Source organism: Sceloporus occidentalis, unplaced genomic scaffold (genome assembly GCF_023333645.1).
Source record: "Sceloporus occidentalis isolate IW3139 unplaced genomic scaffold, rSceOcc1.0.p SCAF_134, whole genome shotgun sequence".
Taxonomy (NCBI): Eukaryota; Metazoa; Chordata; class Lepidosauria; order Squamata; family Phrynosomatidae; genus Sceloporus; species Sceloporus occidentalis.
In genome coordinates, this window is record NW_028317114.1 from 1,266,981 (window position 1) to 1,294,149 (window position 27,169).

Genomic DNA, 27,169 nt, shown 5'->3' on the forward strand with positions numbered 1-27,169 from the left:
TCAACTATCCACCAATAATGTTCACACACATAAACAATGAACCAGGTGCTTTGGAATCACTCCCCTCTGACAACCAATCCAGTGAGGAGCTTGTTCAACACAGGGGAGAAGTAGATACCTGCAGCACTAAAAAAAAAAACCCTCAGACTGTGACCACTTTACTCCAATGTTCCAGAACTTTGGTTCCTGTAGGTCCTTGGACTCCAGATTCTTGTTCTTCTCCTTCCTTGCTACAGACCCTTTTTTGGATTCTCTGTTATTTGACCTCTACTCTCCTCTAGGACCACCCGGCTTGTCTGTTTCCTGACCCTAGCTTGGACTAACGTTTTATCTGCTGATCCAATGTTGTGTGTATAAATATCTGTGCTGTTTCCAATAAAGTCGGTTCCTGTTTTACCTCAATAAAAGTTCTGTCTTGTTATTGGGGTAAGTCTCGGTGTTGTATTTCTGGTGGCTATGGGGAGAAGGAAGCAGCGTCTCGCAGGTGTACCTAGTTGGGTTACGGGCCGGTCCCGCCATACTAATTGCCGCATTTACTACAATAAATTTGCAATTTGTACAAATCTGAATGCACAAGTTTAATAAAAATTACGAATACAAATGATCATTACAGAAACAGGGCACTGTGTTATCAAGAAATGGATTCACTTTCATGGGGTCCCAAGGAGTGAGCCCACAGTACCTGATGCCTAGGTGTCGGAAATTATTTGAGGTCCTCCTTTTCTTTTACCCCACAACATTCTATTTCCAGGATGCCTGAAGAACCCATTACCTTGAAAGCTTACATTCAGATTCTACTTAAAATACACTCACTTTATGTATCTCCAGCCTCTAACTCCTTTATCTACCCAAAGTTCATCTTCTTTTTCTTTCCATAATTCTGTTTCATGGGTTGTTCTATGTATTTATGTTTTTGTACTTTTCCACTAGTGTCCTTGCAGCTCGCTAGAATAGGTTATGCATCTCTGTTACCACTGCATTTTTCTTACTCTCTCTTTTATATCCCCCCAATCAATTTCTTTGTATCCCTTGGTCTCTTTTAGGATAGCTTCAAGTTAGTCCCATATATGTTTAAATTTCCTCACTATACTAGCCTCTACCACTTCTGCTGGAAGGCTTTCCCACTTATCTGCCATAAAGTAAAACTTCCCTATATTACATAATTTTCCACCATCTACTTTGTTTTTGTTTAGCTCTTTTTCCCTGCTAATGGCTTACCTCTCTCATCCTCAATATCTTTCCCTCAATCTTCTTTTCATGTCTTTTCTTTGATTTTTTTTCTCCCATCTATCTTCTCTGCTATATACCCAATTTGAAATGGCTACATCCCCTTTGCCTAGATTATCTTGTATAGCAATGTATAGCAAACCTAGACCACCAGAAGGGTAGTCTCTAGTGGAGTGGTCTGTGCGGACCTTCACCTTGACCATACCATGGCAGGTAGAACTGGTTTGGGAGAACTAGGGGAAGCTTGCCTAGAGCCTCATTATTAATAAAAACTTCCCTGTTGCTACATGTCAAGCCTTAGAGCAGCATCATGTCAAGGTTTAGGAAGAGATCCAAGCTTGGTTCCTCACTGCAGAACCATCAGCACCAGGAGCAGCACTGAACCAATGAATACACACATTTCCAAGAATTACATCATTTTAATGAATTGATCCCCCATAGTAAAAATTGTGATAAGGTGGCAGCAGCAGCACTAATAGTAAACAGTGATTAACCATTAAACATTGGCAGAAGACACACATCCTAACTCATGTGAGTGGTCATACTGCTGGGAATTGCCTACTCCTGCATCTCTACTTAGCTTGGCATGCCCCAACTGTGCTGCATTTCATGCACCCTATGAAAAAACATGAACCTCCAAGACTACAAATTAATTTTGGTCTTAACCTTTGTGTCACAAAGCACAGCATGTACCATGATGTGTCCATGATGGCTTGCATGCGACCTGTCAGCTTTTCTATTAGCCTTCTGATCAGCTTTTCAACCTCCATGTGTAATCTGCAGCCCAGGATGACCTCATTTTGTTCCAGGAAGTCATGCATGGTGAAATTTTATCACCAATATTTTTAATGATTTATTGTATATCTGTCTCCTTTGTTTTTATATATTATTTTTAGCTAACTCTTCTGCTTCCAGATCACATGGTGGGAGGTATACACCATAACGTTCTGAAGAATCCATAACTTAAGTAAAAGAGGTTTATACCTCATCAATGGAAAATATCAGGTTGTTATCCTATTTATTTATAGATTCATCATTTTCCTTGCTTGTACATCACCTGTTGCCCGGTTGCAGCTGTGGAAACATGCCAAAAGCATAGACCATTATGAAGAAGCTCTCTGCAAAAACTTTAAACATTTGTATCATCTACTGTTCTTCTAGCACAATAGGGCTTACCATATGTATATTAACGTATATATAAAACTCTATGCAGTCTCCACAGAGATGAAATATAATACGTACAGCGACAGCAAAACACAACAGGAATAAGAGAACAATACTAATTAGCATCGCTTTTAACAATTCAAAGCAACACACACTCGTCTGGTGTATCGCTTATCAGTATTATGATGCACTGATGTGGCAGTTCTATGATGTGCCTTACTCTGCTATAGTTTTGAATGTAATGCATTAAGCAGTAGGGTTTTGAGGTTTTAGGTATGGGACTAAGCACCCTATGTAAACCTTGGTAAACGTGACCATGGGGATGTTTAAGATACCTTTATATTAACATCTTGAATTACAGAAATGATGACCGGTGAGACAGCTTTATAAAAAAATTATAGTTCATTCATTCAAAAAAGTCAAACAAATAGCAAATATTTACCAAAATATGTGGTCTCTCTGTCAAATTGGGGACTGTATTACATTTAGTGAGATTTCAAGTGAAGTTGTTTACATAAAGCATACATAACCTATAATAATAGGATGACATTTTAGAACATCTTACTATTTGACCTGCCTGTATGGTAAATACCACAATTAGGTCTATTCACTAAAGGGTGAGTTGGTAGAAGAGATTTAGCTTTCACTTCCTCACTTCACTATTCATTAGGAAGTGCCAACAATGACCTGTTTCTCAAGCAAGAAGGGATGAGATGGGGCCGTATGCTGTATAATGGGATAATATGGAGATTTTGAAGAAACGTCACTGGTTTAACTATGCACTATACAGGGCCAACCAAGATCTTCCTGCACTTGATGTCTCATACCAGCTCTCCATTTAGGTTCCAATTATATTCTACATTAAGATAGCATTTTTCCATTGAGGAGACACTGATGTAAATCGTAATAAACACATTACATTTTCTTATGTTAATGTGTTCAGATACAGATTTAGATGTGTCTGTTTTGTTCTCCGTTATCCAAAACGTAACAAAAAAAAAAACAACAAACAGAAAAAAAAACAAAGAACATTCGGCCATCTCTGTAATTATTCAGCTGATTACATACTCTGATGATAGTTTCTCCCATATGTTGAATATAATAGTTAATGGATAGGGAAGGAGTTAGAGCAAGATGACAAGGAGGAGCACAGAGGAGACAGAGATAAAATCCACTGCTATTTCCAAACACCAAGCCTCCAAATAACAGCAGAGTTTTCCGTAGCCTCCAGAGGACACACTGAATATTAGATTGATAGACAAATTATATATACATACAGCTGTATGTAAAATATGTAATATTATTATTATATTCTAAATCTAAATACTTCAGCTCTTCTACAACCCACAGCCTCCAGATGGACAGCCTTTGCATTATTGTCATTATTTAAAAGACCAGGTGATTCATTAGTTATAAACTACAGCATATAAGGATTTAATAAATACTACTTAGCAGTGGCGTCGCTACAGGGGGGCAAGGGGGGGCAATTGCCCCCCCTAGGTTAATCCTTGCCCCCCCTGTTGCCCCCCTGCCGAAATTGGAATAAAGTCGCAATGCGACTTTAAATCCCGTCTTTTTTTTTTTTTCTTTTTTTTTTAATGTGGAGGAGAGAGAGGGTGCGGCCCGCGTAAGATCGGCAGCCAGGGCAACCGATCTTACTTGGGCCGCACCTCGAGCCCTGCTACTTACCTGTGGGAGGGTCTTCTGTACTGCAAAGAGGAAGCGGAAGCTAGCAGAGAAGGCAGAGGGAGGCCGCGCCCCCTGCTGAAGTCTGTCAGCGGCATCGAGGAGCTGCAGTGCAGGTAAGGGGGTGGGGAGGGAGTTTGAATGAGAATGTATGATTGAGGGAATGAATCTGTGAATGAAGTGTGTGATAGCATGGATGTGTAAGTGCTGGAACCTAGGCATGATGGGACTGTGATTGCTGTTAGCAATCACACTCCTATCATGCCAAGTCAGCCAGTACATGCTGAAACCTGGCCAGCTGCCCCCCTTGTGTAGTGATAATGCCAGCAGTATGGGGTCTGCACTTACAGCCACCCTGTACCAGCATGTACTGGCTGACTTGGCATGATAGGAGTGTGATTGCTAACAGCAATCACAGTCCCATCATGCCTAGGTTCCAGCATTTACTGGTTGGATGTGTAAGTGCTGGAACCTAGGCATGATAAGACTTTGATTGCTGTTAGCAATCACACTCCTATCATGCCAAGTCAGCCAGTACATGCTGAAACCTAGCTAGCTGCCCCCTTGTGTATTGATGCTGCCAGCAGTATGGGGTCTACACATCACTTACAGCCACCCTGTACCATCATGTACTGGCTGACCTGGCATGATAGGAGTGTGATTGCTAACAGCAATCACAGCAAGCACAGTCCCATCTTGCCTAGGTACCAGCATTTACTGGTTGCCTTGGTATGATAGGAGTGTGATTGCTGTGTGGGCAGTGTGGACGCAACTTGTGATCTATGCCTGTAATTTAGGGGGTTTTAAATATACCTTTTAATGCCGTGTTTTTATGTGAATTCCAGTTGATCTATGCCTGCAAAGCTGGGTTTTTGCGTTATTCTGTAGAGCCATATCTATATATTTCCATACATTATTTATGTATACCTGCAAATACAGGGTTTGTATGTCTTATTCAGTTGATTAATACCTGCAATGCTGTTTCCATGTATTTATTTGATCTATACCTGCAATGCTACGTTTCATATATTATTATTGTATACCTGCAAATACAGGATTTGTATGTCTGATTCTGTTTATTTGATATATACCTTCAGTGCTGAGATCACAAGTGAATATCAGTTGATCTATACATGTAAAGCTTGGTTTGTGTGTTAATGTGTTGATCTATACCTGCTATCAGCAACTGGGGCTAATATTAATATATATATATGGGCAGCAGAGGCATCAATACACAAGGGGCAAAAACACTAAGGGGGGTATAAACGACAATGCAGTGTGAAAAATCCATCCTGATGTAGACGTCTGTGACGTAGATTGTGTCCTGCTGTTTGTGTGTTTTTGGTTATCAGTGTAGCAGAGCCTGTCCTCGGGTGTGTGTGTATAGGTGTTGGTGTGGCAGAGCCTGTCCTGGTGTGTGTTTGGGTGTTGGTGTGGCAGAGCCTGTCCTGGTGTGTGTGTTCAGTTGTCAGTGTGGCAGAGCCTGTCCTAGGGTGTGTGTTTGGGTGTCAGTGTGTCAGAGCCTGTCCTTGTGTGTGTGTGTTTGTATGTGGGTGTGGCAGAGCCTGTCCTGATGTGTGTGTGTGTTTGGATGTGGGTGTGGCAGAGCCTGTCCTGATGTGTGTGTGTGTGTGTTTTTGGTTGTCGGTGTGGCAGAGCCTGTCCTGATGTGTGTGGGTGTCTGTGTCGCAGAGCCTGTCCTTGTGTGTGTGTGTTTGGATGTGGGTGTGGCAGAGCCTGTCCTGATGTGTGTGTGTGTTTGGATGTGGGTGTGGCAGAGCCTGTCCTGATGTGTGTGTGTGTGTGTGTGTTTTTGGTTGTCGGTGTGGCAGAGCCTGTCCTGATGTGTGTGGGTGTCTGTGTCGCAGAGCCTGTCCTGGTGTGTGTGTTTGGTCATCTGTTTCCTGGCACTTAACTTACAGTAGGAATTATTTAATTTATATTTATCCAGAGATAAAATGCCCTCCTGAAGTTGTAGTGACTTCAGGGGACAAAACGTTCAAGGCCCTGAAATCATTTAGTGGAAAAGTTATTTATTGTGTTATAATATTTATTTCAAGGTCGCACTCAATTGTGGCTTCAGGCTTCCCATGTTGAATGATCAAGTATTATTTTAGCCCAATAACAAAAGTATAATTCCATAGCACATTACTTTTGGAAATTATGAATGCCCCCCCAGTTTGACTGTGATATCTTGTGTGCCCCCCCTATATATTGTTTCTAGAGTCGCCACTGCTACTTAGGGAAATTGAACCCATCCAAACAGGAAAACAGTTATGTGTTTTAACAGAGTAAAAATGTATTGTACAGGGGAGGCCTGGCATCTTCTGGCATTGGGCAGGTAAAGATTACGTGGCCCCATCAGCCCCTTGTCCCGTAAGGTAAATAACATACACGCTGGCACACATATTTACACACACTAACACACAAACACATATACACTAATGCTATCACACACACACTTACACATACTCACGTTGTCATGCAAAATGAATATGTTTAAGGGTTAACAAGAAACCTTGCATAAGTACTACAAATTGGAGCCCTTTCTTATGCTAGAGCCTGCCATAAATACCTGGAAACCTGGCCAGATCGCATCATAAAACTAGCAGGGCAGGAAGGACATCCAAGCAGCGCAACTTATACTTGCTGCCATAAAATCTTACCAGGCATTGGGGTCAGAATGGGGACGCAGTAGAACCTAATATAAAGATGTTCTGCAAGCCGACAGTGTGACCTTCAGAATAATAGGAAACATGGCAGAAGGGGGCTAAACAGGCCTGAGAAATAAGCATTAGTCACCAAGTTATCCAGTAGATAGGTGGTGTTTGGTACCCATATGCAGGGATTTTTTTAGGTTTTATGCTGCCCTAGGCCTGACTAAACTCACGTACCCTCTAATTTTACTTGCCCCACCATCCCTTCCTACCCAAGCCACACTTACTTACTTCTATATTGTTACCTACATGCCTGACCTCCAAACAGCTCCCAGCAACCACAACAGCCATAACCGAGGAGAGGGAGACCCTCTCCTGGCTCCTAGCAGCCACCACAGAGAAGAGGTATACCGTCAGCCAGCTCCCGCACCCCTTTTTTAGTATTGCAAGTGCAACCAGTTGCATCTGTTTACAGCAGCAGATTACGACCGCAAGAAATACCGCGCCACACTCAAGGTGTACGGATGGAGGCTGAGTGACGGCACAGGTTACAATTCTTGGTGCATATTCAGAAATTTGTGACTCATAGCAACTCTAGCCTATATAAACCCTTAATAGACTACAGGACGTTGCTGTTCTATGGTCGTGCCTATGTTTCCTAGTGGTTCCTCCACAGTGTGCATTCTAAGTAGTGAATTCTCGTGTTTGACCCTGTTTATCCAGATTTCTGGTTTTCTGACCCTTGCACTTTGTTTATCCTGAACTCCATTATCCAGACCCTAGCTAGTTACATGACTTTGTTATAGCTTATCTCTATTTGTCCTACCTTGTAACAGCGTCTCCACCTTACGCTGTGCTTTACATATATATTATTTTTTGTACACTGTTTCAAATGAAAAGTGGGCTGATAACGATCAGATCACTCCTGTGGAATAGGAGTGATCTGATCATTATAGCAGCCCCTGGATGATCCTGACCTAGAAAGAGAGAAGGGTCATCTAAGTTAACAATGAACCCCCCCCAAAAAAATTATTAATAAAAAATATGTAATTATTACCTGATCACTTGTCTCTCCCTAATCCATGTCAGCGGCCTTAACCTGTCACTTACATATAAAAAAAATGTTTCAAGTTTGAAAACTGAAATGCTCATGTTCCAGTTTTGACTCCACAGTATTCGAGAAACATGACGTATCTATGCATTTGGGGTATTCTGTTCTTTCACATATCCACTCAGAAAAATAAACACGGTGAAACTGCAAAGTGGATGGAATTTTTTTCTTTTTTGTTTGTTAGACAAACTTTGGAAGGTGCTGGTGTAGAATCAGCTGCATGGGACAGACCAATATGCCGCTAACTAGATTCCCTGAACTGTCTTTTTTTGTGGAAATATATAGTTTTAGGAGGTTAAAATTAAATATGGGACCTCTACCGTCTCTCAAATAAGACCTGAAACCAGCAAACGGATCTGCCAAAATTCCATGTTTCAAAACTATAATGCGCATGTTCGAATTGTGAACCCACAGTGCCGTAGAGACATACCTTACCCATGCATATGGGGTATTCCTGTACTTGGGGGTGTTTTTGAATACAAATCACAAGTTGTTTTAGTAATTTCATGTACCTAGGGAAACAAATTTACTGAAATACAATGGGTTTGTTAGAAATGAAAAAAATTATATTTTACTGCAATGTTTAGGACAGACTGGCATTAAAATAGTTAAATCAAAAGTGTTAAAATGCCCCTAGTAAAATACTTTGGGATGTCAACTTTCAAAAAATATATACTTTTGTTGAACAGTTTTCTCGCCCAGCATTCCACATTTTTAAATAATCTTGTTTAGAAACAGTGATGCGCGTTATTCATATTTAACCCTGTAAGTGCCAAAATAAATGAAAATACCAGCCATATGTGGTGTTTCCAAAAACAGGACAAATACCTTAATACACTTTTGGAGTGTTTTGTCCCATTTACACTGGTTATATATAGTTTTTATAGGTGAAACTGTGACAAATGTCCTTTTTTCCCTATTTTTTCACACACGTTTAGATATTTTTCGTACTAAATGATGGTTTATATATATATATATATATATATATATATATATATGTATAAGAATTATTTTAAACGAAAGCCCTACTTGTGCTTAAAAAAAACAATATATAATGCGTGTGGGTGCACTAAATAAGTTAGTGGGCAATCAGAGTTGCATAAAGACATGGCTAAAGGACAAAAACTGCTCTGGACATTGAGCGCAAACATGGTTTAAAAAAAAAACCCTGATGGGGTTAAAATAATTTAATGGACAAACTAGGTGTTAAAAACAAAAGGCAGAATAAAAAACGTAAAATTTACATTAACGTGTGTGACAAGAACCCAATCGCAATATTTCTCAAACTAGGTTTAATACCTAAAACGTTTTACTAGTAAATATTAATTCACATATAAACTGTTTTTTTCATATTTAATAAAAACTTAGAGAAAAATGCATTTCTTGTTTTTATTTGCTTTTACTGGCCAACCTGCCCCCCCCCAGTTATGTACATCTGTCTTGCAACTCTGCCCCCCCAGATATGCCTTATACCCCCTGATATGCCACTCAGCCCCCAGATATGCCTTATACCCCTATATGCCACTCAGCCCCCAGATATGCCTTATACCCCTATATGCCACTCTGCCCCCAAATATGCCTTATACCCCTAATATGCCACTCTGCCCCCTGATATGGCACTCACCCACAGATATGCCACATACCCCCCCCTCCCCAGATACGCCACTCAGCCCCCCCAGACTTACCTCCGTCTTACAGACTTCCTGGTGTCTAGTGAGGACTTCTATGACTGAGCACCTGAAGGTTACATCACGCCAGCGTTCCGTCATAGAATCCCCGGCAGAAATGTCATGTACCAGGCACCAGGCAATACGAATTGCGCATCCCTGGTAATATTGAATAATATATTTATATCCCTTTGATGTTGCACTGACACTTTCATTCAATTCAGATCAATGTTGTAAACATCTAGGACTACAGACTCAAAATAAAACAAACATACCCATCAATGTATGAAAAGCAATATAGAATTTAATAAACAAGTATCCTTACATATTTAACAGGAGTCTTCCACAGGGTTAACTCCAATGAATGTGTTGTGGCGATTACAGTATTGTGGCTGATGAAATCAAAGGGAACAGTTTGAAATGTCTGTGAACCTTCTACCTGACGTAACACCATAGGCTAATTAAAAAGTACACCAGCAGATGGAATAACATCTACCCCTGTTGCAAAAGAGGACGTGATACAGTACAATTACAATGAAACGTTTCAGTTCCCTATTAATGACTAGCACGATATATTATTGTACCATCAGTCACATTAGTAATCATATGTATTACTGGCATCTATGGGAAATGGCCTTTGTTTTTGAGTTTGTGGTTTGTTTTAGCTGACTTCTGCTAGTAAATCAGTAAATAGTCATGTTCTTTCATTTGTACACTTGGGTTTCGAAAACTAAAAAATATTTACTGGTCAACAGGTCTACTATAATTATTTTAGTAATTATTTTGAGCGCTTCACTATATGCACTGTGTCTTACTTACCCTTTTTGTTAACTAAAATCATAAGTTCAACTTTCACTTTCATCACTTCTAGAGCAAGCCGAAAAGTGGAATAAGTTTCCTTAGGAGTTACCACATAAACCTTACAATTTTGCCCCATTCTACAGTAACAAAAAAATACGGTAAGAAGCAATCTTCTGACATTATATTTCCTTAAACTCTGCATGCTTTGTGAAATCACAACTACATAGGTGATGTAAACAACTCTAGACACATTTATTTTTTGCTGGACTTCCCAGGGTAAGGGAAGTGCAACATTTTTCAGATATGGCCTAAAACAATTTTTTTTAACATATTGCTAAATTGGGACCTAAGTGATATGATTTCACAGTTCATATTGCAACAAAATTAAGTCAAGTGTTAAAATAGTGAGGGTGTGCAAAATAATAAAAACAAAGTAAAGATATTTTAACTTATCTTGTTTTCATAGGACACAATGAGATCAACCACAATCTCATTGTGACCTACAAAAAAGAGAATTTAAAATATTTTATTACTTATTTTTGCACAACCTCACTATTTTAATACGAATAAATTGGAGTCATTTATAATATGTAAAGTTGTGAAAAACTTGTCCCCCCTACTTATATTTTAGTCCTCATGAATATTGGGTTATATGTATTGTAACGGGTTCACCAAGAGAGCTGTAGTAACTCCCAGAGATCACCCAGATGTATCCTCCTGTTGTCCCCGGATTCACTTCCAGCACCAGTCAGCATGCGCACCTTGGAACCCTGCTATGTGTACCCAATAAGTAGACACCTTGTAGTAAACTACCTTGAGTTGAGTACAGCAGGAATGAACATTTTATTATTGTAAAACATAGACTCATACATCCACATAACTGCATTAACATAAATTAACAGATACATGTATTCAACCTAACCTTTAATTCCCCTGGCAGCAATCCTATTAATGGGATTAGTTAAACAATGGAGGTCCTACCTGTGCTATCTTTGTTTGACATCCAGGCTGGAGCCATCTCTGAGTACCTTGGGGCCCTGTTTGACAGGTCATTCTGTCACATGTATGAATATGGTTTTGAAGCAAAGTATTATTGGGGCTGAAAATTGTATATTATTTGGGTATGTCAACTAAATGTGAAAAGAGGAAGTTATGGTTAATGAAAGACATAGCAAAAGTACTTAAAAAGTTTACATCCTCAAGTATACATGTAGGTGAGCATGCACAAGCAAAGCATGTATAAGTGGAGCCTGTAACAGGAAGAAAGCCAATACAGATGCTAAGAATGAACAAAAACTCTGGTTCATTCCCTTATCATTTCCAGTCTCGACCATTGCAACACTGTTCTGGCTGGCATTCGACTGTCTTGACTCTCTCCTGTCCTAAATGCTGCTGCTAGGCTTTTCTTCAGTGCACGCTGCTCCTCTTCTACTTCCCCACTCTGTGAAATCCTCCACTGACTCCCTATTATCTTAAGAACTAATTAACATATAAGGCCCTCCACAACACTGCTCCTCTATATATTTCTGCCCTCATAAAAAAATTACTCCCCTACTCAATGTTTATGTTCTTCCCACGGGCTAAGGCTCTCCTCCTCCCTTATCACATCTTCCTTTTCCCATCTACAAAAGTATGACAAAACTAGAATGGAAAAACTAAGACAAATCTATACGTTAGGTAAAGAGAGCCCTGCTCGCAAAAGTCACTGTTGTTGTACTCATATATTTTACCCAGAGTTTCAGGCTTCCAGGCTATATAAATATTTGGAGTCAAAATTCATGTTTTAGCACTGAAAGAGGAGATAGATTTTAAGGAGGTATATTTTATATACTATCATCGAAAGACAAAAGTAATATTTAGTTTTTGCAAAGTTCACAAGATTTGTTTCAAACTTAAGAATAAAAATGATAATAAATAAAATAGAATCTATTTATTGCATCTATGATGCTGTGAACTTTTTACATAAAAGGTATTTCATAGCCACAAACAGAAACAAATTTTCATGCTGTGCTTCTGCAAAGGTTTTATAGAACTGACAATGCTAGATTTATTAAGGTAAACATTCTCATCACTTGCGAAGCCATCGTCTGCCCTTGATAAATAAAGTAACAGATGCGTCCCAGTTTTGCATCCATGACTTTGATAAATAACTCCTTGGGTAAAAGTAGTAAAACAAAAACTCTAGAACTGCTGCAACCAGGCAGCATTTGTAAACAAAATTATATAGACAATAGCATCATTGTAGAAAACAGATTTGCAGTGACAAAAATGGTTAAGATATGTCTTATAATGTAATTTAGCTTCAGCCTAATATCTTATCTTGTCACATACACATCCTTACAGAGAAACGCATGCTACAAAACACTATAACATGATTAAATAATAGGCACAACGAAATTGTGCAGATGGGCTCATTTACTGAGACACATCCACAGATCTCCTTAGGTCTCAACCATGCCATCAGAAAACCAATAAATGTCTGGAAACAGGTCTAGACAAACCACAGGAGCAAGGTAGCCATGGTTTCTAAAATTCTAGTTGTGGCAACTAACCTGCCTTGATTTTTACGGCTACATTCACTGCCAAACTGAAGATGACGAGGCTGCCATGGGACTTTAAGGGCAGTGGCCGTCTGACGTTGTCAAGTGTTAATTGCAGCCGAGGGCTGAATATGTGCGTCCATGCGTTACACTTTTATGTGCATGTAGTGGGGCATATCCAACCAGTGGCCCCACACACTGCTGCACATGATTTGCCACCGGAGTGGCAGAGCCGATTAGCATGGGACACTGTTGGCCAGTAAAACACCAGGTGTTTGCCCTGTGTACCAGATGTTCAAGATGGGCCGGGCTACATTCCTTCCCAACCCTTTACAAAAATCAATCCAACATTTATTCAGTCACTGAAAAAAACACTCCTCCTGATGTTGAAATATTACATAATCAACACTGAGTGCAGCTCAATAAAATGAGAATGGCCCAATAAAATGTTTCAAGAAGAATCTTCAATTATCCTAGTATTATCAAACATGGAAAAGCCATATATGAAAGTATCATGCTGAGCCCCCCCCTCCCCCATGTAGAACCATAGATTCATGTAGTATAATCTATGAAGTCATTACAACTTCAGGAGGGCATTTTATCTCTGGATAAATATAAATGAAATAATTCCTACTGTAAGTTAAGTGCCAGGAAACAGATGACCAAACACACACACCAACACAGGCTCTGTCACACCGACACCCAGACACACACCCCAGGACAGACTCTGCCACACCGACAACCAAACACACACACACACACCAGGACAGGCTCTGACACACAGACACCCACACACATCAGGACAGGCTCTGCCACACCCACATCCAAACAAACACACACACACACACACACACCCGAGGACAGGCTCTGCTACACTGATAACCAAAAACACACAAACAGCAGGACACAATCTACTTCACAGACGTCTACATCAGGATGGATTTTTCACACTGCATTGTCGTTTATACCCCCCTTAGTGGTTTTGCCCCTTGTGTATTGATGCCCCTGCTGCCCATATATATTAATATTAGCCCCAGTTGCCGATAGCAGGTATAGATCAACACATTAACACACAAACCAAGCTTTGCATGTATAGATCAACTGAAATTCACTTGTGATCTCAGCACTGAAGGTAACATAGTAACATAGTTCATAAGGTTGAAAAAAGACCAAAGTCCATCAAGTTCAACCTATATACATATTGTGTCCCTACTGTGTTGTTCCAGAGGTATATATCAAATAAACAGAATCAGACATACAAATCCCGTATTTGCAGCTATACAATAGTATATGAAACATAGCATTGCAGGTATAGATCAAATAAATACATGGAAACAGCATTGCAGGTATTAATCAACTGAATAAGACATACAAACACTGTATTTGCAGGTATATATAATGTATAGAAATATATAGATATGGATCCACAGAATCATGCAAAAACCCAGCTTTGCAGGTGTAGATCAATTGGAATTCACCTAAAAACACGTCATTAAAAGGTATATTTAAAACCCACTAAATTACAGGCATAGATCACAGGTTGCACACCCCAAAGCCAGCCCTGGCATCCACACTGCCCACACAGCAATCACACTGCTATCATGATGGGACTGTGCTTGCTGTGAATGCTGTTAGCAATCACACTCCTATCATGCCAGGTCAGCCAGTACATGCTGGTACAGGGTGGCTGTAAGTGATGTGTAGACCCCATACTGCTGGCAGCATCAATACACAAGGGGGGCAGCTAGCTAGGTTTCAGCAAGTACTGGCTGACTTGGCATGATAGGAGTGTGATTGCTAACAGCATTCACAGTCCCATCATGCCTAGGTTCCAGCACTTACACATCCAACCAGTAAAAGCTGGAACCTAGGCATGATGGGACTGTGATTGCTGTTAGCAATCACACTCCTATCATGCCAAGTCAGCCAATACACGCTGGTACAGGGTGGCTGTAAGTGATGTGCAGACCCCATACTGCTGGCAGCATCAATACACAAGGGGGGCAGCTAGCTAGGTTTCAGCAAGTACTGGCTGACTTGGCATGATAGGAGTGTGTTTGCTAACAGCAATCACAGTCCCATCATGCCTAGGTTCCAGCACTTACACATCCATGCTATCACACACTCATTCATTCATATACTCATTCATTCACAGATTAATTCCCTCAATCACGCATACTCATTCAAACACCCTCCCCACCCCCTTACCTGCACTGCAGCTCCTCGATGCCGCTCACAGACGTCAGCAGAGGACGCGGCCTCCCTCTGCGTTCTCTGGTACTGCACAGAGGAAGCAGGACTGGAGCAGAGTCATGTGATGTCACGTGAACTCTGCTAGGTTCCGCTTCCTCTATGTAGGCCCGGACTGGCCATCGGGCACACCGGGCATTTGCCCGGTGGGCCGGGCCGCGGCAGGGCCGGATTGACTTAGTGGCTGATGGAGCTGCAGCTCTAGGCGCCTACCTTAAAATAGGCCCAGTCAGGACCGGACTGACTGGGCCTATGCGGCCTCTACGGCCGCATTAACGCAGGTCATAAGGGGCACCTTCCCCTTAAGCCCGCCGCAACTGCGACCGGGTCCGCCACTCCAAGGGGTCGGGAAGCCCCCACCAGGGCCGGCCTTACGGGTGTGCGGCCGCACAGGGTTTAAATTAAAACATCGGATTTTTTTTTTTTTACTTTATTTAACATCCTCCATGTTAAATAAAGTTTTTGTTAACTTTATTTAACATGGAGGATGTTAAATAAAGTAAAAAAAAAACCCCGATGCGGCCGCAGACCCCTAAGGCCGGCCCTGGTGGGGGCCTCCCGGCCCCTTAGAGTGGCGGATCGCAGTCGCAGCGGGCTGCTCTGGCTTAAATGCCCGGGCCTATTTTTTGTCCCAGTCCAGGCCTGCCTCTATGCAGTACAGAAGACCCTCCTACAGGTAAGTAGCAGGGCTCGAGGTATGGCCCGTGTAAGATCGGTTGCCCTGGCTGCCGATCTTACGCGGGCCGCACCCTCTCTCTCCTCCGCATTAAAAATAAATAAATAAATAAAAAAGGACGGGATTTAAAGTCGCATTGCGACTTTATTACAAATTCGGCAGGGGGGGCAATTGCCCCCCTGTAGCGACGCCACTGCAAATGATCAATAGGAATAGCAACCAAAAAGTGAAATTAAATAATTTCATGGACTACATTGGGGTAATTAACTTTTACAGTATGAAGTCTTTCTTGGCACAGTTGTTTTTAGTGCACACAGCTGAAGCATTCTTATATCTCTGGATGACCAATATAAAGTAGGTGGTACATATACACATACAGATGTACATGGCTTCATTTCATTTTTATGTAAGCCTAAATCTCAATACAAATAAGCCATTTACTTTATTGATTAATGTAGAAATGAATTCCAAACGCCAACCTCTGACCCATAGCACACTAGTTTAATTATTATTAACATAGAAACACAGAATAGAAACTAAGAATTTGATGGCAGATAATGAGCAACTGGTCCAACTATTTTTCCTGACATAAAGACTCAAGCTTTAATCAGTGTTTTATGGTGTATGCATTAATGTACAGTATATCAGATAATTACTGTTACACTCGTCAGCAGTGTACATTCATGCCATGTCTCTTTAAATGGAGAGTTTTATTAATTTGCTGTCAGAAACAAGGCAACACAAACAATGACTTCTTTACAAAGTCCATAAAGCAATCAAATAGGGCAATACTGAAGCAGCTCTTTGGGGGGATGAGCTAAGTAAACTGAGAAGGAGGTTTTATTATCTAAGAAGCCACAATAATAATGGTAAGCAAATTAGCGGAGAAGCCCTGTGCCAGGGACACAGCTGCTTCTCTTTGTTATTTTGTAGATGGAGACAAAAAGTCAAGTGACAAAGATTTGCAATTAACTAAAACAATGGTAATCATTAATAATGCAGCACAGTGTAAAATCACAATTGGTATTCAGTAATTATGGCTGAAAGACAAAGTCCATCTGAGTCCTCTATAAAACTTCTAAACTGAGTCCATTACTGGATCTACTGGGTGAGCAGCGCAATGAAAATAAGGAGTGTGAGTTTTAATGCGTTGCACTATGTATGCAAAAGAATCCCAGTTGTCTTCTATAGAACAGAAGTGGTTTTTTTTATCATGCTAAGAGCAATACACATCATAAATAATGCTTTCTGCGTCACATATCTTGCAAGACATTTACAAACAGAATTATAACAAGTGGCATTATCACCATTTATAAAAGAAGCACCTGTGTGCACATGGCCCCACTTCCCCATGTTGATATTCTTAACAATATATTGCAAGTTTTGTATTGCTGAAAATTAAATACTAAGGCCAAGTCCTAAGGCAAACAATCTGGTGAACCAAGGGAAGATCACCATACTGTGGCACTGCTCGATAGGCTGTTTACAAGAGAATTCTCTGATCTACCAACTGGCCCATTTAAACTATAGAGGGTTTTGTCAAGCCATCAAAGCCTCCATAGTACAAGGCACCACCCTTCTAAGCCCGGTCCTATCTGTTCCCGGGGGTTACCGTTAGGGAGGGGGTACTGTCACGAACAGAGTACTCACCGTAGAGGTTCTAGTGATCTGGCAACAGGCTAGTTTGTCTCTAATAGCGTCCGAGAGACCCAGACGGAATTGATCTGTGCATATTTGTTCCACTTGGTATCAGTGGCAAAGCACCTGAACTCCATAATATACTCCTCCACCGGTCGATGGCCTTGGGTTAGAGCTCTAACGGCTGAGCAGGCGGAGGAATGACGGTGAGGATCATCATACAAAGAGGACAAGGCAGCCACAAAGGAGGAATAGGTATGAAAGATAGGATCATCCGTCTCTAACAGTCTGTGGGCCCAATTGGCAGGTTCACCCTCCATCAGGAGGATCATAGAACGGACATTAACGGTGTCTGTGCTGTACGTGCGTGGTTTAATAGAAAACATGTGTTCACAGTTTGTGACAAATCTACGGAAAGTCTTACGGTCTCCGGTGAACTTAGATGGTAGTGGAACGTGTCGTTCAAATGAAGGGCTTGGTTCTTGTTTGGCAACAGCGGGTGCAGGAGTAGCGTAAACTGCCATTCTGCGCCTGCATATCAATCATTATTTGAGCCAATTTCTCCATCTTTTGATTCATACCAAAGAGTGTGGCTTGAAGACCTGCAGGAACCATGGTGTGGCTCAAGTATACTGTCACGGCTCGCTGTGAGCTGGGGAACCGGTTGGTTCCTATTCGCAGGAAACAAACACACACGCAGAAATCTGGGCGAAGTACAAAAAGGATAATCCAAAGGCAAAGTCAGGTCACAAGCAAAGGGTCAAGGTAGGCTGCAAAAATCACTGTTAGGAACCACTGTTAGGAATCACTGGATAAGGTCTAGTACACGAGTAGGCAAATCGGATAACAACACTTGGGTATAGGGTAAAGACCAGCTGATACCTGAGCAAAGGTTTCTGGGAGGTTAGGCCTTTTATTATTTGAGTTTGGCGCCAAAGTGACGTCATCGGAGGAGACGCGTTTTCATGGCAACGCATGTCCGCGTCTCCTTCCCTATCGGCAGAGCCGGCCTTAGACGTTGTGGCGCCCTGTGCGGACTACTCCTCTGGCGCCCCCCCTCACTACCCCCCCCCATGCCCCTTCGAACTACCGCCCCTCAAACTACCCCTTCAAACTACCCCCCCTGCCCCTTCAAACTACACCCCCCCCTCTGCCCCTTCAAACTACACCCCCCCCTCTGCCCCTTCAAACTACACCCCCCCTCTGCCCCTTCAAACTACACCCCCCCCTCTGCCCCTTCAAACTACACCCCCCCCTCTGCCCCTTCAAACTACACACCCCCCCTGCCCCTTCAAACTACACCCCCCCCCTGCCCCTTCAAACTACACCCCCCACTTACCTTGTTGCCGGTCCTGTGGCGAGAGCGGGAGGCATCCGACTTCTCTCTCTGCCGCGGTGCCGGCATTTCATGTTGAGAGCCGGAATAGTCCGGCGCTCAACATGAGATGCCGGTACAGCGACGGAGTCACGGAGAGTAAGGGGCGCCGAGCGGTTGCCGAGAACTTCACGAGCAACCGCTCGGCGCCCCTGACCGGGACTTAGATTTAAGCATCGTTTTTTTTTTAAACTTTATTTAACATGAATGATGTTAAATAAAGTTTAAAAAAAAAAACACAAAAAAAAAAACCGATGCTTTAATCTAAGTCCCGGTCAGGCGCCCCTGCAACCATGGCGCCCTGTGCGGTCGCACAGGTCGCACACCCCTAAGGCCGGCCCTGCCTATCGGCAGAGTCTCCATGACAACCTGAAAATGCGGCAGCGGAGGGGGCGCATTTCCACGGAGACCCTGGGCGCTTCTGTGACAGCGAACAGGGGAGGGGAGGAGAGGAGACGCTGGGATTCATCTGCCCGTCGCCGGAGAGTACTCGATCCGTGGCACTCAGCAATAGCCTAGGAGAAGAAGCCTCATTTAATGTTCTGAAAAGGTAGCTGACATGGAAGGTTCATATAAATTCATTAAAATTAGTTCTCTGGAGCATAGGAGAGTGGAACACTCCTATCATGATTTGGCATGATAGGAGTGTGATTGCTAACATCAATCACACTCCTATCATGCCCAGGCAACCAGTACATGCTGGAACCTGGGCATGATAGGACTGTGATTGCTGTTAGAAGTCACACTCCTACCATGCCAAGTCAGCCAGTACATGCTGAAACCTGGCTAGCTGCCCCTTGTGTATTCATGCTGCCAGCAGTACGGGGTCTGCATAGCACTTAAGACCTCCCTGTGCCATGCCCCCAGCCCCACTTACATATCCATGCTATCACACACACATTCATTCATATACTCATTCATTCACAGGTCCATTCCCCCAAACACACACACTCGTTGTTCATATTCTCCGGGGCAGTTAGAATGCATTCAGGGGTGGGTTTTCTGTGTCGCTGAATGCCTCGCTATTGAAGCATTTCAGCAACATTGTATTGCAGACGTTTATGCCTGGGGGAGGGGCCACATGGGGCTCCTGTTGCCGATGTTGGTGTTGCCTTGACATCTAGGCATTACAACAACACCGTTTGGGTTAAGAAAGTGAAAGTGATATGCCTGGTACATCAACTGTCCTAAAGGGTCTAAACTAAAATCAATTCTGATATAGCCGTTTCGCTAATCTGACAAGTTACTACTCTAAAAATTTAATCTTTATCTTGTTGCAAATATGGAATATTATAACTACCAGTAAGAATGAGTCTTTACATTTGCCAATCATAATTTTAATAGACTTGTGATTTAAACTGTGACTTGATTGAAATCAAATCCACCCTGACAAAAAAGATAAAAAAAACATACCAGTCTATGCACATTAACGTAGATAAAATGTATCACTGCTTTTTTGATGTAATGTTATCTAAACTTTTGTTGCAAAGTACATACTATAGCAGCAAAGCATTTACATTTAAAATTATATTAAGTCACATAAAAGAAATAAGGGCACAAAACAAAAAGATCATTTGTTTAGTTCGGGTGATCAAACTAATTTTCACATCACATTTTAGAGGGAAGGTATAAACTTGCCATTAAGCTGTTATGCATTATGCAGGAAGAGCTTTATTTTCCCACCCACTGAACATGTTTTGTTGCCTTTATTCACTTTCACATACAGCAGCATGTACTAATGTAACCCTTCTATAATAATGGTTGTGTTACAGGAGGATGTGAAATCTGCCATGAAAATGTTGGCAAAAACATTAAGTTGCTATCACGACAATTATTCATTTGCAAAAAAAAATAAATTATTTTTTAATTGTATTCACTTCACAAATTGGCATTTACAAAATTCAGAACAAAAAATAAAAAGGCTTTTCACTGAATATAGTTAACCAGTGGAAAAATACACAATATTGCTTTACATGTAACCCTTCTCCAAGTCACACATGCAATAGCTGAATACTCCCTCTGAAAATAATAGGCTTATTAAACACTGTTTTAGTTCTTCATGTTTTTAAGTATAGTGCAAATTGTTTTATTATTATTTTGTTATGCCATTTTTAAACAGTTTCTGATTTTTTCAGTTATGCAGAACCACTAATTATTTCAATATATAACACTATTTGTATAATATTGTAAAAATATATGTTTAAGACAAATGTCCTATCATAAGACGAGCTGTGTAGGAGAACAAGAAATCTTTTTCCAATATCAAAATTTTCCATTGTGTTTAAACCTGTACATGAGAACTTCTATCAATGTAACAGATGTTTTATACACAATGACGGGTATTTCATTAACAAACAAAGTATGGTATTTTTAGGTGGCATGTGTCAGAGGCACATCAATATCTAAAATTTTATGTATTTGGAATATACACTGTATAAGGTATATAGAAAGCTTTTGTTTGAGAACTGTGTCTTCAACAACACAGGCGAAAAATACCATCTACCATTTATCATATTTGGAAAGACAGGCAATTGACTTGAGCATGAACCATAAAATCACAATGAAACCAGCAGATAATCGTGGAGCAGTAGTGATAATGAACACCACAACTACAGATAAGTAGGACCTTCTATATGCTTAAAAAATCCACAAACCAAGAAACCCAAGCAAACCAATGATAACAGTTATGGATACAGAGACAGAACAGATTTCTGGCATGATTCATATTTTGTATACCGTATTGGCCCGATTTTAGGCCGCGCTTTTTGCCCCACTTTAAGTCTTTACAGTGGGAGCGCACAATTCCTATCGCCAAGACATGCAGTTCCGGGCGCCGGGCAGGTGTTTTTTTTTTTAATTATTATTTTCTCTTTCATTTAACAGCAGGGTTAGAATCCAGATCCCCTGCAGCGCTGCAGTCTAAAGGTATGTCCTTCTCGGTTCTGTGTTTGGATTCAATGTTTAGTTTATTAGTAATTCAGTAAGCAGGGTTTAGCGTTAGGACCCACCGAATATTTGAGTACTTTGATGTAGTGGTGGGCTAAGCATACTATGGCCATATGATGTGACGGAATCTCCAATTGTTATCTTATAGTCCTAGGCTAGTCCTGTATCCATGTGTGTCTGTATTTTGTGTACTTTTGCCCTTCTACCCTGAATCATCTCAGGATTTTGGTTCCTCTCTCCTCTCCCCTTGTCCCAGTTAAGATGTCCTATCCTTGCTTAAAGGAGAAGCGTCTGAGGATTCCGGCTCCTCAATCCTTCCCCTGTGTTCCTTGCCTTGTTCCCTGTCCTTTATTGTGCCCTGTATCATGTATGTCTTGTCTGGTTATGTTTCTTGCTTGTTCTCCCTGTCCTTGCTTGCTATGTTTCCGCTATATACTCTGCTTAGCTTCCCTACTCCCAGCCTGCAGCATAATGCTCATGATTCTAGTGCTATGTTTCATGCCTGCCCCAAGGTGCTTGCAGGATATCTCCAAGTTTTGTTTCGGATTTCCACATCCAGCCAAATTTAGTTTTGCTTTGTTCTGGACTGCTGCTATGTCAGGGCCCTGGTATGTGGCCGCAAAACCCTAGATGCCCACCAGGAGAGTGCAGTCTCCCTGCACCAGGCCCTGTCCAACTCCACTACTGCGTAATACCTCCTGAACTCCATCTTTGGGCGCTCTGGGTTATTACTGTTGTCTGTATGGACCCAGTTCCTGACAGGCTTCGACAAAGGAGCGCCGACGTTAAATGACCTTCCGGTGCTCCACCATAGAAGCCCCAGCGGAAGTGCCGGCAGCAGCAGAGGTTGTCTGAGCGCATTGAGTTGCATTGGTAAGTCTGGGGGGGGGAGCAGAGTGGCATATCTGGGGAGCAGAGTGGCATATCTATAAGGTGCATTATGAATTAAGGGGGAGACTTTAAAATGGCTATTTTTTTTTGTATATAACCTCTGCTGGCTAATTTCATTATAGATAACGAAAATGTTAAAATACATGTATTCCTGTTCAATAGAAAAAATACTGTTTTACCCTTCCACTCATTTGTTTTTTTTTCTTGAAAAATAAATTTTTCCTTAAAATAGCACCAAACTTTAAGGGTGCGGCCTATAATCGGGTGAGGCCTATAATCCAACCAATACAGTAATTATAGATGTTTTCCTGTATACAGTATCTCACAAAAGTGAGTACACCCCTCACTACTTTACATTGTAACAGAGTATCATTTCTTCAGTGTTGTCCTGAACCCCCCCCCCCTCGGTTCTCCTACAGCCATAACTTACTTTAAATTTATTTAAAGCCTACTTACTACAATCTAAAGCCAAGCACCAGCTCCAGCTTTTACTCATCCCACTCACGGTATTATTTACAGCCAAGCCATCAGATAACATTGCAATAAGCAGCTGAATAAGCAGCTGAAAACACTATTGCAGTCTTTCAAACTAGAGGGCTTACAAAACCAGGATAATTAAAAAAGAAAATTAAACCTGCATTGAGAATACCCAAGAACACCTACTACAATACAGGATACGAATACATGCAAGGGACTTACAACTACTACTTAAAGAGAAATATTCCATGAACCACTTATCTTGGCTTTCCAACAACAAGCGGCTGTCCTAGGGGGGTTGGTTTGCTGGCGGTGCCATGAAGATCTATTTCATTGGGGACAGTTACTCTTTACAGTTACTTCCCACTTTGCCATGGGTTGACGCGGGTTCGTAGCAGTAAGCGTGCTCCACTTTGTTCTGCCCTCCTGCTGTCTTGATACTCATGCTTCAGCCTGCCGGCTTCTTCCACCATCAGAGGTCACCTGTTTCTCACCCAGTCTCGGACCTCTGGTGCAGCATGATCTTAGAACTGCTCAAGGAGGATTAGTTGTAAAGCATCTGGCAGTCCTATATCCAATTCTGCCCACTGCATGCTGTATGCCCATGCGAGTCTTTGCTCCCCTTTCGCAGGCCTCTGAACCTTCTCCATTAGGCTTCAGGGATTACGCCCTACAGTGTGTAAGAGTCTTGGAGGTAGCCCTCTCAAAATTTACAAAATCTTGAAGGTAGCCACCAATATCGTCATCTCCATCCAAGAAGGTCTTAAACACGCAGTAGGGCAATTTCTTCTGACCTCCTCCCGCAGATCCTTGCAACGATACAACTTCTGTTTGGTGTGATGGGGATCACCAAAACGAGCCCAGACTCTCCCTCAAAACAGACAAAAACTAAGCAAAAAGTTCTGAATTTTGGTCTGAAATCCACGGGCTCTTGAACTTCCACTTTCTCTGAATGTTTCTCTATCTTCTCTGCCAATCACTCTGCCCTGCTTCCATGTCTCGCATTTTGTCTATTCTTTTGTCTCTTTTCTCTCTTTTTTCTTCTCTCCTCACTCATCTCCGCAGACATGACCTCCCAGTGGTATTCTGCCAAAACTGAGGGCCAGGATAGAGGATATCACTGGAAGCTCCACCATTTTGCCCTAAAATAACCCTATGTGCATGTTTGCCAATATTTAGAGAGCGAGAGTAAACATGGGTGTCAGACAACAAATTTCGCTTCTGATTTTCATGCAAAAAAATGGGCAGGAAACAGACTTTGTTGTCTAAACAAGAATGGGCCAAAGATGAACTGAAAAATGAGTCTGAATTGTTTTTGGCCCAGTTGCACATATCTAGTGTCTACACATCTCACATCTTTAATGACAACACTGCCCATCACAACAACAAAACACACATCATCAAGGGAACATCATGCACATCTGCAAATGTTGTGTAGGGGAACTTCAAACACAGAAAAGACAGAAAACCATTTAAAATAAGGATGATTAACCATTTAAACAATAAAGGACACTGGATTAGACATAGGATAACTATTACATTATCAGAATTCTATATGACATTTCCTTGCTTTCGTTTTAATGTGTGCATTCGCCTCATTAACCACACTTCACTTTGTTTACTTCTCTAAAGATGTATGAGGTTTTGTTTTAGTTTTTTTTTTTAATGCCATTAATTTTGTTAAATAATACTATTCCAGAAAGAATATATATCCTGTTATATAACAATAAACATGTCAATATTATTTTTAAATATATTTTCCACTAAACACCATCAATTCTTAAAAGGCACAGTGTAGACCCCAAAAATTGATTTACATTTTTAAAAAATATTAAAGTACTATTTGCGTTGACTCCAATGCATGCAAACTTACCTTGTGATTTCAATCACATCTGTTTGCCTGTTCAGACTAATTGCCTGTGATTGTACTACATGGGATCCTAGCTAGTCTAAAAATTGTTATCTGGGCTCTCTTGGTGCTTTACAATAACCAGTGAATAAGAATGAAGTACAGTAGTTGTACAAAGCCAGGGTCTCAAATCACTGAGAGACTGTATAGGTGGAGAAGCCACTCTAAAGTTAAGGTATGACCTTACCATTGAGTCTTAATCACACACACACATCAAATGCAAGAGGCCTGGTAGAAAGAGACCAGGCTCATGGGTGAACAAGAGTACCCACAGCCAGCGTTACAAATAAATCGCAAGTTTGTTATAATTCATATGCATACCTGGGAACTCTCCGGGTCAACATCCGAATCCTCCGGGTCACGGGAGCGACACACCCTGCCCATTTGCCCTTTAAATGGGGGTGTTTCCCTGCTGACATCAGCGAGAATGCCCAAAATGTCAGAGGCACCTCCCACGATCAGTGGGCAGTCCTGGCCCCGTCACGCAAGGGAAGGCTCCAGGTAGCCAGAGAGAAGAAGTTCCCAGGTATATTCATATGTTGGAATTTTGATGGAGTGAACATTAGGAATATGAACAACAAGGGCTCTGCCTACAAAGCGTCCTTTGGGACAACAGACCATTTGGCTCCATTGTTAATCCACTCATTGGTTCTCAAACATGATATAAGCAAAATAAAAGTCACAATACCAACAACCCTTACCTGTTCTTCTTTTTCTTTTGCTTTATTTTTCTGTATTCTTAAGGAATTAATGTCTCGGGGTGGAATGATTGATATCTGATGCATGTTCATCAAACTTGTATTTAGTCCTCTTTAGATAGAATGCTTTCCATGTTGATCTGTTGACTTGGCTTCTAGATTTAAATACAAAATATGGCTATCATTATTGTAGCAATAAAACACAATTTATGTAATAAATACACCAAAAAAGCAGATTTTTGTTAATTACTGTCAGATAAAAAAAATTAAAATTCTATTTATCAGTGTTTTGTTTTATTTTAAATTTTTCACACTAATACCAGTTTATTAATACCGTAGTTTAAGCTTAAAAAAAGGGCCTTGCAAAGGAACAAAGTAAAACACTATGTGTGTTTTTACAATTCTAACTATATTATGCATCTATATTAATAAACTATGTATAATATCCAATTTAATTATATTTTATATTTATCCATATGGTTAACTTGTCTAAAGAAGATACATATGTATTAGATATGTTTGCATTGAGAACAGGTTAAGCTGTTCATATATTCTTAGTTTAAGGCAACCCACACATCTGACTACATGATATAGCGGTAAACACCTCTCACCCAAAATCATATTTTTTCCCTGTTATTTACCCAAGAATTCTAAACCAAGTGGTAAAAATAACAGAAACAAAATTATTTTGTTAAAAGCTCCCAGCTTTTTAGTACATTTATCTAATAAATATTACGATATGATGCAGGGTAGGCACATAAAGGGTTAAAAAAAAATCAGAATACTCTAGTGTCTAAAAACAAAACTGTGTCAAAAGAAGAAAAGGGCTATTAGGCTAAAGTGAAGGAAATGCGTTATTCTGGATTTTATTGTATTCAGTATCTCACTGTTCAAATAAACCTACCAGTAAAATTATAGACTGATCATGTCTTTGCCAGTGGCCAAATGTAAAAAATCAGAAGGGGATCAAATAATTTTTTATTTACTGTAACTCAATCTGTACAAGATCACCAAGCTTAAAAACTAAGCGTTTCATTCAAAAGCAGCACATAGAGGGTACAGTCATTGAAAAAAGAAAGTACACCCTTTGGTTTTACATTTTAGGACAAGATATACAAAAACTTTGTTCCTTAGCAGGTCTAAAAATTAGGTAAATATCTCAGATGAACAACAACACATGACATATTACACTATGCCATGATTTATTCCCCAGAAATAAAGCCAAAATGGAGAAGCCATGTGTAAAAAACGAAGTACACCTTATGATTAATTAGCTTGTAGGACCACCTTTAGCAGCAATAACTGTAATTGTTGCTTGTGGAGGAACTTTGGCCCACTCTCCTTTATAACGTTGCTTCAGTTCATTGAGGTTCACTGGTTATTCAGAGCTTTCTTAAAGCCCTGCCACTGCAGTTTAATTGGGTTGAGGTCTGGGCAATTGCAACACCTTGATTCT

General features: G+C 41.0%; 1 protein-coding gene across 1 annotated transcript in view; it reads right to left on the minus strand.

The window, feature by feature from the left end:
• Nucleotides 1-25,806, minus strand: part of MARCHF8 (membrane associated ring-CH-type finger 8) — a 62,427-nt gene extending 36,621 nt beyond the window's left edge. Inside the window, exon 1 of the mRNA XM_089499386.1 lies at nucleotides 25,717-25,806. Coding sequence (XP_089355512.1) covers nucleotides 25,717-25,806 — 90 coding nt within the window. The remainder of the gene's footprint in view (nucleotides 1-25,716) is intronic.
• Between the last annotated feature and the right edge of the window lie 1,363 nt (nucleotides 25,807-27,169).